This window comes from Neolamprologus multifasciatus, chromosome 10 (genome assembly GCF_963576455.1).
Source record: "Neolamprologus multifasciatus chromosome 10, fNeoMul1.2, whole genome shotgun sequence".
In the NCBI taxonomy this organism is placed as follows: Eukaryota; Metazoa; Chordata; class Actinopteri; order Cichliformes; family Cichlidae; genus Neolamprologus; species Neolamprologus multifasciatus.
Genome location: NC_140448.1, coordinates 5,144,336 through 5,160,983, shown reverse-complemented (window position 1 = coordinate 5,160,983; position 16,648 = coordinate 5,144,336). Strand labels below are relative to the sequence as shown.

The window sequence follows — 16,648 nt, the reverse complement described above, 5'->3', positions numbered from 1 at the left end:
CGGCAGCTGCACAGACAGCCTGGATGATGGAAAATCAGTGGGACCTCATTTTGGTTTGCCAGTATGAATATTAATGGCTCGTTTCCAGGCCATGGCTAATGATGAGGAAAATTCCCTAATAAAAACTTGATGTGATGGGCAACGACCCACGGGGTCACTGGAGACAGTCAAAGTTAATAGTGTGCCATCAGGTGTGAGGAGTTAAGTGATTAGAGGCACAGAACCTAATCCTGATGTTTTTCTCCCCCCTTAGCGATGAGTCAGTGCGAGAGGAGGGAGGGGAGGAGCTGGAAGTGGGAGGTTAGGGGAGCAGATGAGGTTTATATCTCTCGCCTGCAGAAGGTTGCAGCTCGTACACAGCGCGCTCGCGAGTGCGTGTAAACTGCAAATGTTGTCGGTAATTCTGTATTATGGCTCCATTTTGCGCGATTAATATTAGCAGTTGTGTTATTTCATAAGGGACCGTGTGAAAATTAGTGATGTGATGTGTCATTGCAGCTCATTGCAGTGCCGTTCTTTCTAAAAGCTGATCAGAGAAGCTGTGCCATTGTTTACTGCGTAGCCTTTGTCAGTGCAGTCACTACATGTGCTCTGCAGAGATGGGCAGTAACACGTTACTGTAATCCGATTACTTTTTTCAAGTAACGAGTAAAGTAAGGGATTACTGTTGCAAAAACGGTAATAGGATTACCGTTACTTTCCCGTAGGAACGCTGCGTTACTGCGTTACTAAAACCGTGATTTTTTGTCATGACAGTGACGTAAGCGAGTGCGACGTTCGTGACAACAGCTGTGTGCAGATCAACAATGGATCATATATCAAGTGCAGAGAGAGTATGAGCGTGCAGCGTTTAAAGCGTGGAAGTACTGACCTTACTTTGAGTTTGATTCCATAAAAAGTGACAAAAACATTAGTGTCCGTTGTGCGTGGGAAGAAAACCTAAACTTCCGAGCAAGCAGCGAGTAGCTACGACGTAATGGGAAACTCACAGAGAAACTCGCGGATTCTTCCACTGACCGCTGCACACCTGCACCAGGGTAACCCTCCGCCTACCCCACTCCTGCTTTACAGGTGAAAATAGAGCAACAGGACCGCTAGTCTTTGACTTTATTTATTTTCTGCTGTGTTTTACTTGCATCTATTTGAAAGACTGAGTGTAAACACAAAAAAATATTTTATTTTATGTGCTGGAATGTGCAGAAAATAGGTTTAAATGTTAAACTAATTTCTTCCAGTCAGAGAATGTTGCAGATAATTAAATATTTGCTTGATGCATAAAGTTAAAAGATTAAAACTAATAAAACAAGTTTTAAAAAGAGACTTTTCCATTTGATTACATTTTGTATGATGATTATGCAGAAAAAGTAGAATTGGGCTGAAAGATCTATCACTTTATCACCTATTCAGGTTGTAAATCGTGTTTTTAAAAAGTAACTAAGTAATTAATTACTTTTGAAAATAAGTAATCAGTAAAGTAACGGGAATACCTTTTTCGGGAAGTAATCAGTAATTAGTTACTGATTACTTTTTTCAAGTAACCTGACCAACACTGGTGCTCTGACACCAGGGTGGTTCGGTGATACTCATCAGAACATCTGCCTGCTCGGTCTCGTGTGCTCAGCTGCGTCCACTTCTTCATCTGGGAAATTCTTCTTCGTGTGTGCGTGACCAGATTGCTGTAACGATGATGCCAAATCATATCACTATTAATGCCGAGCATGAGGGGGGTAATTAAAATGCACACCAAGCGGCCTCATCTCGTGGGAGTCGCCATAACCATGCAAACAATGCAATTTGATGTATGTAATTATCTCAGAACCCTTCTATTAATCTTTGATTAATTCAGCATCTGCTTTGAGCCTCAGGCCTCTGTTGGCTTATATAAACAGAGCCGGGCTGAATGGAGGTCCGTGTAGGGCTGCGTTTTAGGCTTTTATCACATGACCCTAAATGCTGTGCAGAGCCTGGAGAAACGCGCTGATATGACTCTCGACGCACCTCTGTTCCTTCTTCCTACCCCGCTCCTTTTGTCAGGTGGTGTTGTGAGCGTGTTCGGTGGGTGGATGGATCAACAGAGAGCTTCACCCTGCTAAGCATCACTTCAGCCCCGCGGTGCCTCCTCTCCAGTAGAGTTAAATGTCCTACCTTCCTCCACACCAAAAAGGGGAAGTAATATACACATGTAGCGCTTGTACGCCTTCAGAGGAAATCTTATCATCCAGGCAGCCGTCTCAGTCTGATTTGACATTATTGGTGATCGGGATGTAAAGGAAAAGAGATCTAACGACGAGGAAATGATAAGAATTTGATATTTGAAAACGAGAGCGAGTCGTCAGATGTTGAAAATTCTCTCAGATATCCTTTCCATACGTTTGGGAACGGCCCGGATAAATAAAAAATAAAAAGACTGTGGTGCTGAATATTGAAAGCAAAGATCAGAGGCTGTAATGTTGTTGTTACTTTGTGGAAAGCTTCATTTTTCTGGCCTCTCTCCTTCCTTTATCTCGTCTGTCCTCCTGACTAGAAACTGGAGTTTGCGGTCGCACTGAATGTCTTCTGGATGAAGTTTTACATTTGAAGGGAAATTGCGTTCAGATGTTGGCCTGCTGCATTTGGCCAGCGTTGCACATGTGGATCAGACCTGCTTATATTAGTCCAGACAGAAATCTGGTCCTCCCTGACGAAGTATTCTTGGCTCCTCGAAGAAGAATTTTCCTGATGTGACTGTAAAGACTGTCTGAAACACTCAGGCTGTGCCTGTGATTTCTTTTGGGACTTTCTTTTCCCGTCGTACGTTCATGCAGTTCGGCATCAAGCAGATGCTGCAGAAACAGTTTCGTCGCCACAGAACGCGGCTTCTTTAAATGAGGCGTGTTTTGTTCATCTTTCTTCCACTCCCTGAACTTATAGGTGTCCTTTATAGGCAACCTTTAATAACTAATGTGTGTCTGGCGGCTAAAGTAAAGCAATCCCAGAGTTTATCTGAGGTTCACTTTGGTGTGAAGTCCCTCAAGCACGATGCGGGTCTGGATGCGTATATGTTGCGTCCTTTCGGGGCTCATTACTGTGAGTCAGTCTGTTGTATAACGTTGGATATCACGGAGGAAACGTGGCTTCTCACAGATGTTCATCAAAACTGAACCAGCTTTCTGTGAGCAAAATGTTCTTGTCAACTTTGATCATTTTGTGTTTATTTAAAAACTGAAAATTTAACTAAGTCAGTTTGTTTTTTGCTGTTTTTAAAGTCTCGTTTTCTAGTTTTGTTTGCCAAAGTAGCTGCTGTGTAGCAAAACCTGAGCTCATCAGTCGCCTCTAGCTCATCTCTGTTTGTTGTTCCTCAATTCACAGCGGCGGGACTGGCAGACTCGGTAATGTGTGGGTGCAGAAGCGAAAGGGAGTAAGAGAAAGAGAGATAAATATGGGAGGTGTGAGTGGGGGATTGGAGAATATGCATGGCACAGATCCGCATTTTACCATCCCGGTCTTTCTCTATTCCCAGTGAATAATGTGGCACAGCCCCTACCCAGCAGTCGGCCAGGCACGCCGCCATATCAAGCTGCGGTGGAGGATGAGGTGTCCAGCTTGCCGAGTCTGGGCTCAGACGCGTTCTAGCCCCAGAAGTCATCCCACCCCCATCCCCGACCTACAGAGAAGAGCACTGGGCTCCAAGATGGCAATCAAGGCTTGATTTGCCAACACATTTCCAATGATTAAAATGTAATTAGCACAAGCGAGCACCTCCTCCCCAGCTAATTTCCACGCACGCTGTGACAGGCAGGCGGTCTGAGGCATCCAGGCCCCAGCAGCAGATGGAGGAGGATGCACCGGGAAGGGAGAAAACCATTTTGCCATGTGACTGTTTGCATCACAAAACCATCAGGACATGCAGCTATATCGGGAAGGAGCCGCTAGGAGGAGGGATTGAGGAGCCCTCGACGACAGCACATCAAATTGGCAGCGTCAGAGCTGACCCTGGCAATGGCTGCCATCCTTCACGCTGTCTTTGCAGCTCCCAGGCTCGCAGGCAGGTTGGCGTCTTCGCTGGGCTTTAACCCCTTCAGCGCTGCTGCAGGACTTGATAAACAGGCCTCTGTGCACTAGTGTGCTTTAATGAAGACTATATCAATGATAATTAATTCCAAGGGCGAGAGAGGTTAATACTGATGGCAGTTTTTCAAGCATAACCCGAGGCTAACGTCACGCAGAGCGCGCTGTTCACCTTGCAGCAACACAGACAGCCAATCAGGAGTTACAAGAGCATGTTAAACACTCTGCTGGACCTTTATTGTTGTCGTGTTATTTTTTTCTTGATTGCTCCAACATCTGTTAGTATTTGTGGACCAGTGGATATCCAGAAGGTTACGCTGGAAAAGAGATCGTGGCATGCTTGCTTTGCACGCAAACACGTGTGATGTGGTTACCTCTTTAGTGCAGACTTTTTCGCTGTGGGTAGCTCTGGCAGGAGACGCTGCCGTGCCCTGCTGTTGCAGACGATAGCACGGCTGCGTCGTTTAGCATTCGGCCCGTGGCTCCTTCTGTTCCCCTTCTACTGGGCCAGTATTGCTCTCAGCTGGAGAGGATTTAGGACAAGAATAATTTACTTCTACTTTCAGACCAATATAAACAAAAGGCTCGATGCTTGGACAGAGTGTAGGGAAATTTGTAAGAGCACTCAGCCAAAAGAGAGGCCCGGGTGAGAGCGGAGCGGCAATCAGAAGTGGTCCGGATACAGGCCAACATCAACAGCTCTCAGAGCTGCAGCTAATGTTTGACATTCCTGTGTTACTTAAACTAAACACTGGGGTCTAGCTGTACAGTATAATGCTGGTCCTGTGTAAATAGCACCGGGCCTGGTAGACTATCACTTTCCTTTGCCGGCCCCCTCCCAGGGCTAATGGTTTCCTTACTGTACATTACTGCTGCTTTAAATAAGACCGGTCGGTGATCTCAGCGGCACCGCTTGTGTTGTTTTTTCTCTGTTCGGTACAATAGATTTGTTTCAAACGCCTGACATATGTCTTTCCAGTCGCCGCGGCGTCCCAGGATCGCTCTAAAGTGTTTTTGACGTAGTTAATCATAGCTGCGGGTTTTTGCTTTTTTCATGCTCGCATGTCAGCAGCTGTTGTATCACACAGAACTGCAGCTCGTGCTAACCTGTGAATGCTCAGTCTTAATGATGAGGTGTACTGATGTTTCCAGCTGTGCAGAGCTGAGACCTCGGCTCCGAATGAAGCGAAACATTCGTTCGCTATGATCACTTATCAGTGAGCGGCAGCTCTGCCTCAAACGTGTTTTTTATCCTTCTCGAGATGTTATTATTTACTACTTCCTGCTCGAACACAGAGTTCACGGGAGCTTTGGCGGCGTGGACGTTCACATCGGCCGCTCTCGGCTGTCAGGCCTGATCTTAGGCTTTTTTACTTTGCTCATTATAAAGGCATTTCCATTTTATTAAGTTTTCCACCCCCCACCCTTTGGCGCTTTGGGAAATTTGCATACCTCTATTCCTAGGGGGGGGAAAGTAATGACAGCAATTTCTTTTCTTTTCTCTCCCCCACTAGCCGTGTGAGGGCTTCGTTTAGCGGCACCTGCGAAAGCGACAGGCTCGGGGATGAGAAGTGAAAGAGAGCAGTTGATTAAATCATCATCAAGTCGCAGCACAGAAAGTCAATTCTGCTCGCCGTCTACAATGATATCCCTTTATCTTAAAGTAATGAGCTATGGCACTTTTGCATCGGGTAATACGATGAGTTCCATTAGCATGTTCCATTTGCTTCACAAGCAAGGGCAAGTCATTCCAGCCGGCTTCTATCTTGGCAATCAAAGCAATTGGCTGCACAGCCGAGCAGCGGGGGAAGCAGGGAGAGCAAAATAAGAACAGAAAGGGAACACGGGGAGGAAAGGCAGGACTCCTTTTTCTCGTGGATCACAACACAATGCAAAAAACTGAAATTATGTCAATTATTTGAACCCCTCGCTTGCTTGCGTCGTGCACAGACGGAGAAGCGGCTAATGAGTGCTCGGTTGCTGTTGCTACATTCTCAAAAGCCGAACGCCGTTGATGTCGTCTGCTGCGTTAGTCTGTGTGGGAGGCCACGAGAGAGCGGTGCAGGCAGACACGCCTATTTACTCAGGAGCTGGAAGAGATGCATAAATGCAGTTTGGAGCTTTTAATATTACAGACGCCGGCGCGTAATCGTGATCTGCCGTCGTCTGTCGTTGTCTTTATTTGTTCTCGTGCCTTCCTGCGCGCTGTCTTAAAACGGGGTTGGGATGTATGGCGGAGAAGGAGTGAGAGCGAAATGGGAACGTCTGAGGAGTGTTTGCCCAGTGCGTTTATTGCCTCTGCATAATTTATGAGCTGCTGGAGCTGACCATCATGGCAGTGTGCCGCAGGCAGCCCCTTGGGCTGTGCGGGACAGGCCTGTAAATTGGATGCTATGCTCCTGCTGAGCTCGCAAGCCCCCTTTTTACCATCCAGCCCGAGAAGCAGATCAGCCACAAACCCAGCCAGCTACCTTTGAGCTCTGCAGGGCCCCGATCGGCAAAAAAAAAGGAAAAAATGACACAGCCTTCTGTCGCTCACTCCGTGGGCCGTCAATCATCCCCCCCCCTTCACTCCTGCCATACTTTAATCGTCACCCACCGACCCCTCCTCGCACTCCTGCACCAGCCCCTGCCCGTATTCCCCCCCAGTGCCTTTTTCATTACTGACTCCAGTGCTTCCCTGCACCTCAGCCATATGCACAACTACGAGGGCCGCCGTTCACCCAGCATCACGCTAATTAGTTGATAAAGAATTAAGTGGACCTTGAAATTGAAATTGGAACAAAAAATTGAAATCTAGCCCCCTTTTTCCTCCCACCATTACAAAGTTCCCCTCTCCTCGTGTCAATCTGCCATCCCCAGCCTGAAGCAGGAACAACATCGCGCTATTAGAATTCCAGTGGCGATTAGAGTTCGGAGATTCCAGCTCTGTCTGAATTTTACATGGTGCCCGGTGTTAACAAGGGCACGGGCGCTCATGAGAAATTCACTTTATGTCACATTCTGCTGCTTGGATCAGCTAATGATCTGATCTGATGATATCCAGGTGCAGAATACAAGTTACGTGATAAATTTGTCATTAAAACGTTGATAAGATGAAGGAGATTATGGTGACCACACGCACTGCAAATGCAAACTGTTTAAAAGCCCACAAACTGGACATCTTATTCCTAATTTGAGCTTCCTCTTTCCCTCTCTTGCAGTGCGACACTGAGAGCGACCAGGACGACAAGGTAAGCTTGTTCACATTAGGCTGAATGTGCTCGGATCCCTTCGAGCGTCTTTTATCAGCGTTTTAAAAAGATCCAAATGTTACTTTAAGACTGAGAATTGAATGTAATTAGAATTAAACATCCTGTTAATAAGTATGACAAAACCTTAATTAGTTGCGCATTAATTATGAATGACTTAATGATGTGCAAAATCTAAATTGAACTGTTCTGGCTTTTTAGGATTTCAATGACATTTAAATGAGACTGCTGCGGCAGCCAGGCTTTCTGTTACTTAAAGCACAGACGAGCATGTCTGCAGCACGGCTGCTATTTCTGTATCCATCCACCTATGTGCTGGTGTCTCTTTGTCTTCACTGCACACTGTAGGTCTGTTTCTGTAATCCCAGCTAAACCACCTCCTCCTGATCTATGGTGTCTTCCTGTGTCGAGAGCTTCGTTGCTTCAGTTTTGGCACTTTTGTTGCAGTTACATTGTTACATTGTTACAGCAGTGATTAGCAGCAAACAGGCTCTACAGATTTAACAAAGTCCAGAAGTGTTTCTGTTAAAAAGCCAAAATAATGTGAGTTATGTGAATATTATGGACTTCAACAGGTTATAGAACATAAGTCATGGGCCATGGTGGGAGAGCTGATGATGCTGTGTTGTGTACAACCTCAGTTTTTCTTAAATGTTTTCATTTGCTTTAATTATTTTTTACTTTAGTGGTTTTTGGGTTAAATTAAACTGACTGTACTGGGAAAATACACAATTACAAGGTTGCAAAAACTATAAACTTTAGTGCTAAATGACTCCAGATGCAGGAATAACAACTTTTCATATACATTTTTTCTCCTGGGAGAAAAAGTGATTAAGCTTTGGTGTTCTCGTGTCCTGGAGCAAGTACTGGGTACCCTGTAATTTTAGAGAAGAAAAGAAATCATAACAGATGTTGGCAAACGTTTAAACGTTACGCAAGTAAAGAAGCTAATGTGCCCGTTTATGGCTGTAAGTAAGAATATAGAGGCGTCGTTTTGAGGTTAATGATCAGATCAGTTACACGTGGAATTCTTGGCCCCGTCCAAAGAGCTGCTGCGAGCTTCTTAACCTATTTTACAAACGCTGAAAAGCAGCTTTCCAACATCCAGAAAGAAGAAGAAGAAGAAAAGGAGTCATCATCAGTGTCAGAACCTGAAGAATCAAATGAACGACATCCGGAGGTTTGTATGCTTGAAGTGACTTTGTATCCAGACACCATAGACATGAGTTTATGAGTATGTGGTTGGAAAGAGATTCAGATCTTGTTTCAGGTCTTCAGATTATAAAAGCCTGATTATATGTCACTCATAACCAGAACAGTAATGCAGTGGTGGAGCTTCTGCTCTTTGTGTGAGAACTGTAAATGTATAAATACTGCAAATCAGGATTAACCCTTTAAAACCGGTCAGAGCAGCACGCTCTGTTTTGCGTAACTATTTTCAAATCCCGGTAGCTCTGCAACCACGTGAGCTAGCGCAATAATTTTTTTGCATATGAAACCGGAGGAGTTGTACTTACATCTTATGCCATCAGCTTGTCCTCGGTCACAGTTTCCTTCCACATATAACTTTGCAAAAACTGCATAAAAAGCACTTGCAGCAACAAAAACATAATATTCCAGAAACACGCTTTGCCGATCCGATCAGCTGTTTGTAACACTTCCTACGTTGGAATAGACATCAGCGCGAACTATCGCATGTCCTCCATGACCTGCCCGAAACCGGAAGTGACGTCATTTTCGCAGAAATGTAGTTTTTTACCATCAGGGCCTCATGAGCCTATACTGGTGTTTTTAAAAGTTATGTTTGACTTTATGACTTTCTGTGTGGTTTCTGGGATGCTTAGGACTCATATTGCACTGCTGGAAATAGTTTATTTTGATGCATATGCTGCTTTTTTGCAAATTTGCACTATAATATTTATTTTCGTTTCTCCTGCAGTGTATAAAAATTGGTGTATTTCAAAAATAAAACTATGAAGACACTCAAAATAAATTTCCTGTGGTGGGAAACTATTTTGTGCAACTTTTTTGTATTTACAGTTTTGAGGGATAAGCCTCTTAAATTTCTCTAACTAGAAATATATGTTAAAAAACAAAAACGATTTTCAATTTTTTTGTAGTTTATTGCACTTTTTTGCAATTTATGTAATTACTATGAACTTAATGCAGACATATTATTAAAATTTAGGCTATAATGGTTGTATTGATGTATAGCAACTTGAAATGCTCCCAAAAATGGCTCCACAGCATGTAAACATATAATATAAGCTCTGGCGGACTTGGTTCTATGGTAGGTCTTAAAGGGTTAAGAGGTCTGCAAGCTAAAGGTGACTGAGCGGGAGGACATTTTTGTTGGTTAGAAGGTAAAGGACCTCCGAGGCTCATGGAAATGCATCATCTTCTCAGCTGTGTAAGGGGCGGGTACGAGAGGCTCGCGCTCTGTCTTTAAAATGTCCCCGAGGTGAGCTCGAGTCACGCCGATTACTTTTGGAGCGCTCTGAGGAGCCAAGATCGAATCCTCAAACGAGACGCTGGACATCGATGCGTAAATTTGCATCGCCCGTGCAGCGTTTCGTCTTCTGGGTTCTTGTTTTTCTTTCATGTGGTGACAGTTGGGTAAAATAAAAGCACCTGTAAGCATTTAAACATTTGTTGCTATTCTGATTGTAAAGCACTTTAAAATCGAGGTGTCAGTTTGAGCGTACTTTAGATTGTAAAAGCAGCCATATTAGCCTCTGAATTCTAACCAGAGAGCTAGATGTGCTCTAATGATTTAGTAATGCCATTTGCTTGTAGTGTTTAGACTCTGCAGCAAATTGAGTCATTACTCAGTGTTGTCGATTTAAATTGCTCTTGTCTCGGTGGCAATTCCTTCTTGTTTCAGGAAGAGAGCGAGAGCACGGTAATCCCCCCAGTGACTGTATTAATTCACCCTGGCTCACGTTACGCTCCTGATGAACAGCACCGACTACACCTTCCTGTCATTGATTAATTGTGTGTTAAAGTAACAGAGGAGTGAATTAGTAAACGGGGACCCCTATGACAGGGCTGACTCACGCGTTCTTCTTCAATGTAAGGAGTAATTGGAGCTCCCACTCAACGGCCCTCCTTAGTCCACGTCACCTGCCACTATCTGCTCCTGCCAGGAGCCTCGCGCTACGCCCAGTGCCGCTGCCGTCATTTGCATTCTGTGAGCGTGGCGGTCTCCTTTGCAACGCCGCGGCAGAGCAGAGTCATTTTAATGGGTCAAATGTATTCAGATGAGGACAAACGTGGCTTATTTAGTTTCCCTTCAAAAGCAGGAAATGGAAAAAGTGTTCCCAGGAGAAATCATGTTCTGCCTGGTGTAGAAAGCCTCTGCCGTGGAGCTGCCGGGCTCTGATAAGAGACAGCTCGTCGCGTGCACACGATCCCGTGTCGCTGTGCGAGTGTGTCTCTGCGTGTGCTGGAAGCTGTCAGAGCATTTGCTCATTACAAAGTGACCTGTAGGACGGGGCCTTCTGCAGCGTGACATGTTAATGGCATGCTGGGAGACAGGTAGGAGGACGCCTATCAGCAGACACTCGCCGCACAACACTGGTATTATTAGCCCTGCATTCGTACTGTTAGCATCCCAGCAGCCAGTGTGCATGAAACTGTCCCTTCAGAGGGCAGTTTTTGGGGGGCTGAAACTATACGTGGGGGGAAGTGAGCCGTTCTTCCTTAATAATGATCTTGTTTACCGTCTGTCATGGCTCGGCTCCTCCTTTGCTCTAAGGTGCAGATTCGAGGTGTCCGAACAGGATCAGGCGGTCACACGGGCCTGGACTCGTAGAGAACAGCTCATTTCCACTTTGCTGAGCTCTGTAGCATCAGGTATCGCTCATATCCATCCTCCAAAGGTCCATAAACAGTGAAGTCTTTTAGAAGCCTCTGAAAGGTCCACATCTCCACTAGGGCTGCCACAAACGATTATTCTGATAGTCGACTAGTCACCAATTATTTTTGCGATTAGTCGACTAATCAGATCATCATCCATTGGACGTAAAACTACAGCTTATTGCACCAGCTGCATCTGCTCTTATATAACTATCATTAGCTTACAGCTTTAAGTGTTTAAGGTGCTAACTAACAATAAAGACAAGATGATAGTTTATTAAATTTTAATGAAATTTGCAGATTGTTTCGGTGAAGTTTAATAAACTCCTTGCTAGCTATCGAGCTAGTGGGTAACAGACATCTCCGAAAACGTCGGAGCGCTTTTGAAAATATGTGGTGTCTTGATAAACTGAGCAGATATTTGAGGTTTACACAGCTACATTCTCGCCTGAAAATATGTTAAACATTTATTTTGTGACCCAGAAAGAATAATAAGAGTAATATTAAAACTAACTAGCTGCCGCCATTGTTGGAAACTGAGCTGGGCTGCGCTATGAATTCTGGGACACAGCTTCTTCTTCTTCTTCGGGGTTTAACGGCAGCTGGCATCCTTGTACATGCAGTGCTGCCATCTTCTGTTTCAGTCCGGTATTACACTCTTAAATCCTACTACTTATTCCTGCGTCTTTTGTGATCTTACAAAGCTTCAAACGACGCGTCGACTATTAAATCAGTCGTCGACGATTTTGATAGTCGACTAATCGTGGCAGCCCTAATCTCCACACACTTTAAATATAATAATAATAATAGTAATGTGGATTTTTTATCAGTGTAAGTGCAGCCTGACTCATTTATTTTCAAACTGAAACGATCCCTCAACATTTAATCTAGCAGTGGTAAATTTCTCCACCTCGTCTTGGATCTCTGTAATATAGTCGAGAGGCTCCGGCTCTGTCTGGACTCACTTAAGTGATTTTTTTCCTTCTTCCTAAGTGGCACCTTGAAACTGCCCGTCAAACATTTTCACACCGATGTGCGCTAATGCTCAAGTGCTTCTGCAATCATGCACTTAGGCCCTCAGCGAAGACAATGAGTCTATACTGTAATCTGCACAACTTTATCGCCGCGTAGCTTTTATTTCTCTCGCCTCCGGCCTTTTTTATAGACCACACCTTCCTAAGTGTTATTTACTCGCTCTATCAGTAGCCACAAGTTGTAAATGCCATTCTGAGAATGTTCTGCGTCTTATTAATGGCCGCGCAGCAGAGCGCTGTAATTCGCTGTGCTTTGCTCTTATTGGAGGCAAGGGATCTAAGCAGGAACCTGTTTGTCCTTGACATAAAATAAAGATCTGAACTAGTAATATATTTGCTGCTTCTCCTCCTTTATTGTTTTGCTGTGTTTGCCCTCGGGCAATTATAGCAGAAGAGTCGTGTTTCTCAATCACTCAGCAGCACTGTACATAAAACCATTTTATATCTTCCATCCCCCCACGCAGCCTCACCCCAAACCCTTCCTCTTCCGCCGCAGTGGGAAGGATGAGTAATAAAAAGGAGAGAGCAACTTGTCAGCGTTAAAAGATTATCTGTTTTGCCCCCTCCAAAGGAAGAGAGTAGTGTTTACAGGCTTGAGTGGGTGCTCGCTAGGCCGAGGCTGAGGCTGATTGCACTAGAGTACCCTGTCAGCCAGTGATTTGTCATGTACTTTATCATCCTTGTCACTCTGCAGAGCGTTGTCATAGGTAACATTCCCGCCTGCCCCCTCCCCGCTCCGTGCTTTGTACCCAGTCAGTGTAGGAAATTTGTATTTACTTTGGGGGAGTGTAATTTGTTCCTCATGGATAATATGACCCTTAGCGGAGCCGGATCACGGGTTAGTTGAAGTGATATTTTCCGGTAATGGTAGTCGTACATCATGGCTGTCAGGCCGGGTTAGGAGGCGAGCACATTACAGCTCCATTTTAGCACTGCAGGCATCTGGGATTATTTTCCATAACCAAGTATGACATGACTGCTCTGCGGAGTGCATTAAATTTTTACTAGCTTTTTTCCCTCCCCCGGCAACTTCTGTGGCTTTTTCCCCCGCTCTGGGTCTCGGGGCTGCCACGGTGATGGATACCCTCCAAGTCCCAGCAGCACTGGCCAAGGTTAGCGGGTGTCACAGACCTACACCGCTCCCCTCCATCCAATAACCGGCAAATCCCTGCTCCCACCGAGGGGCGTGCACCGCCCACCGCTCTGTGTTGCAGCAAACCGAGGGCCGCCGCAAAAGCACAATAGGATTATTCTGCTTTTAGACTTCAGTTATCAAGTTTGTGTGAATGTGCAAATGCAAGAAGCAGCAACAAAGGATAGACGGAGATTTGGACGGCATCCTTGAGCGGCTCGTGTTGGCGCGTCGCGGCTGCTCTCCGGAGCTTCTCATGGCTTTTCTGTTCTTCGCCTGCTCTGCTAATTTTGATTCGGCTCTCCTTGGCAGCAAGGTCAGCGGTGTAAATGCCACCTCTTGCCATTGACAAATGGTCGCCCCCCTGTCTGATAATCACTGAGGTCTCAGAGGTGGACGAGCAGGCGGAGCTCATTAGGGCGCCACAGATGAGAAATTAATGTGGAGATTCCAGGCCTGGCAGAAAGCCGCAGTGATGGGCCTCGGGTGGGGGAGGTGGGGGAGGTGGAGGAGGTGGCGGTGTGTGTTGGGGGCTGGATGGATGGACCCTGTCTAATGGATGACCAGGTCAGCAGCAGCAACACTCCCTAGACACACATGCACACGCCGTCCCACCCGCTACCTCCCCTCCTCTTAGCGCCTGTCGCCTCACACACCCCGCCCACAGCTACAGTTCTGATGGACGTTCTTTACACTCCATGATTTAGCGTCGCTATGCACGTGCTAAACGTGCTAAACATTTCTTTGTCGACATGTTTATTCTGCTGCGTGATGTCCCTCGTACCTTATTTTTTGTAAATGCTAATGCTAATGCTGTAAAAGCGCTAATGTTATTAATGGAGCACAGCCAGTGAGACTTAAAGTGAACTGAGAGTCAGCAGTATGGCTAGCCTCTGGGGTTCGCCCCCCCTTCATTCTCCTTTACAGTCACTGTGACCCATTTACAGTAGCTCATCGTCCCAGCAGGTAAATCCTCATTCTGTCACAGCGTCATCTCCTGCTAGCATTCGCAGCCTCTGAGGTGGACAACGATCAGCGCGTCATTAATGTTGGGATGTGTGAAAGTCAATTTTTACATCATTGTAAGTGTGTCGCTTTGCAATCTTTAGAGTCAGAGTACGAGCTGGAAATGTTTTTCATTTATGAAGCTTTTAAAGTCCACAATTCAAAGTAGTTCCCCGTGAAAGCTTCCAGCTTTTTCAGGAGAAAAATGATCTAAACCTACGTGGCTACATCGCCGTTGCCTTTTCGATTGCCTCCCGATGCTTTGTGATTGCTAATAGTGTGTCGGTTTCCTGTCGAAACACCGAATTGTAGATGGTTTGACTCTTACCTTGAGATGCGATATTATACGAGCCCTAATGTGTGTTCCACTTGCCTCTAGAGTGCTCAACCTCCCCATTCATTTATGGCCAACAATAAAATGTAATAATGCACACGTTTGAATAGGACAAGGTTGCCAAGTCCTTGAAATTGAATGGGGGAAAAACAGTCACAGCAGTGAATCATGTTTCTAAGGCAATGATTCAATTCCCAGTGCGAGCTGAGAACACAGGGGGTGGAAAATAATTCTATCAGCAACAAAAACCATAAATATGCTGTTTGACTGAGATGTTTACTCCCGTGGAAAGAAAAAGCCATTTCCATCTTTCCTGACCTGGAAAAGAAAAATCTCTCAGGCAAATTGTGTCCGTATATCAAAGACTTTATGAGATCGTCCACATACAAAGAGGCTTTAGAGTGGAAACACGAGCCCAGTTAAAGAAAGTCCCGTCTATATTTAAGGATAAGCATAATGAGGCGCTTATTTCCCGCTGTTTCGCTTTTGCACACATGATATAACAGAGAGATTCTTCATCAGCAGAGTAGAGAAGGCGTATTATTCTTGGTAAATGATTGAACTGCTTTTATAACCATCTGTTAAACCCCTCATTAGCTCTCCCCATATTTCTAATAGTTGCACTAATGTTGTTTAAGCAGCGTTATTAAAACTGGCCCGAGTTAAAAATAGCCAAACATGTCGAGTCAAACTCAATTACATACATTTTTAACATCATTGACCTTCCCAATTACGAACCTGCTCCATATGGTGCCGTTTATCAGCCGCCGCGATGCTAACAAAGCAGAGGGCAGCTAGGTAGAAGCGTGCGCGGCGCTGTGCTGCGTATGCAGAACCTTCTGGGTCGTGTTGGGCTGGACGATCAAGAGCGAGCAGAGCCCCGACTCCTCAGGTGTCTGTGCTCATCTCTATTTATGAGGCAGTGTTGCCAGTTACCGGTGTTTAATAAAACATGGAGTAAGACCTTGGGTTCAAACCAGTGTCTCTGGAAACAGGCTGCTTATGAAAAAAAATCGGTTGTTATGCAGGAAATCAGTTTTTCTCACATTCGCTCTTCATCCCTCACTGTCTCCCTGTGAGAGCGGCTTCTCCAGCACAGCAAGGTTAAACTTTCTCAGCGCGCTGGGTGAATGTCAGTCAACGTCTGGCTCACCTGCACGTAACAACTGGGCCGGTGACTCGCCCCCTCTGCCCCGTTATTGCCCTTTTGTCAAGTCGGTGATTCCTGCAGAATTGACTGGCTCTGTGCGCCGTGCACATCAGGATCAGCTCACAGGAAGTGGAATCTTCCCCGGCTTGTAAGGCCGGCGGGTCGTCATATGTCAAGTCCTGTGATATTTGCACCAAATGAACAAGGCTGCAGATTAAAACCACCGTTTTACTGTTATCTGCTTAATAAATCAGTAACAGTTGTTAGCTCGGTGTGCAGCGGTGCTTTAACTGTGCAGGAGATGTTTTCAGGAATCACCTTCAGTGCTGCTGTCACGGCGAGGTGCACCGGTGTGATGAGGTGGACCAGAAGCAGACACGATGGAGACAAAACTAAGGCTACGTTCACTCTGCAGGTCTTGATGCTCAATTCCGATTTTTTGATCAAATCCAATTTTTTTGTCTGCTCGTTCACACTACAAATAAAATGCGACAGCAAACGCGCTCTAGTGTGAACGCTCAAAGCGGCCGCATGCGCAAAAGAAGACGTCACACACAACGCGCTCTGTTTAGACCCAGAGCAACAGTATTGTTTGACTGATGTCCTTAATATAAAGACTTCAGACTTCACGTTTCCCAATTTTTGCTTTAAGTTATTTTGTTATTTACATAATAATGTAAATAACCTAATAATGATCCTTATTGCTGTTTTAGAGGAGCGCTGCTTCAAAGGATAGTTGCAGATTTTTGTCAGAATCTGCAGATTATACAGAACAAATAAAATGTTCACGTTTCTCCAACGTTGTCTTCCCAACAGTTTCACTGGATGGTCAGGAAG

General features: G+C 45.3%; 1 protein-coding gene across 12 annotated transcripts in view; it reads left to right on the top strand.

The window, feature by feature from the left end:
* Positions 1-16,648, top strand: part of auts2a (activator of transcription and developmental regulator AUTS2 a) — a 418,508-nt gene that overhangs the window by 282,970 nt on the left and 118,890 nt on the right. For all 12 annotated transcript variants that reach the window (XM_085173993.1, XM_085173985.1, XM_085173988.1 and 9 more), the window contains one exon: positions 7,251-7,280. In XM_085173993.1, the coding sequence (XP_085030119.1) occupies positions 7,251-7,280 (30 nt within the window). The remainder of the gene's footprint in view (positions 1-7,250; positions 7,281-16,648) is intronic.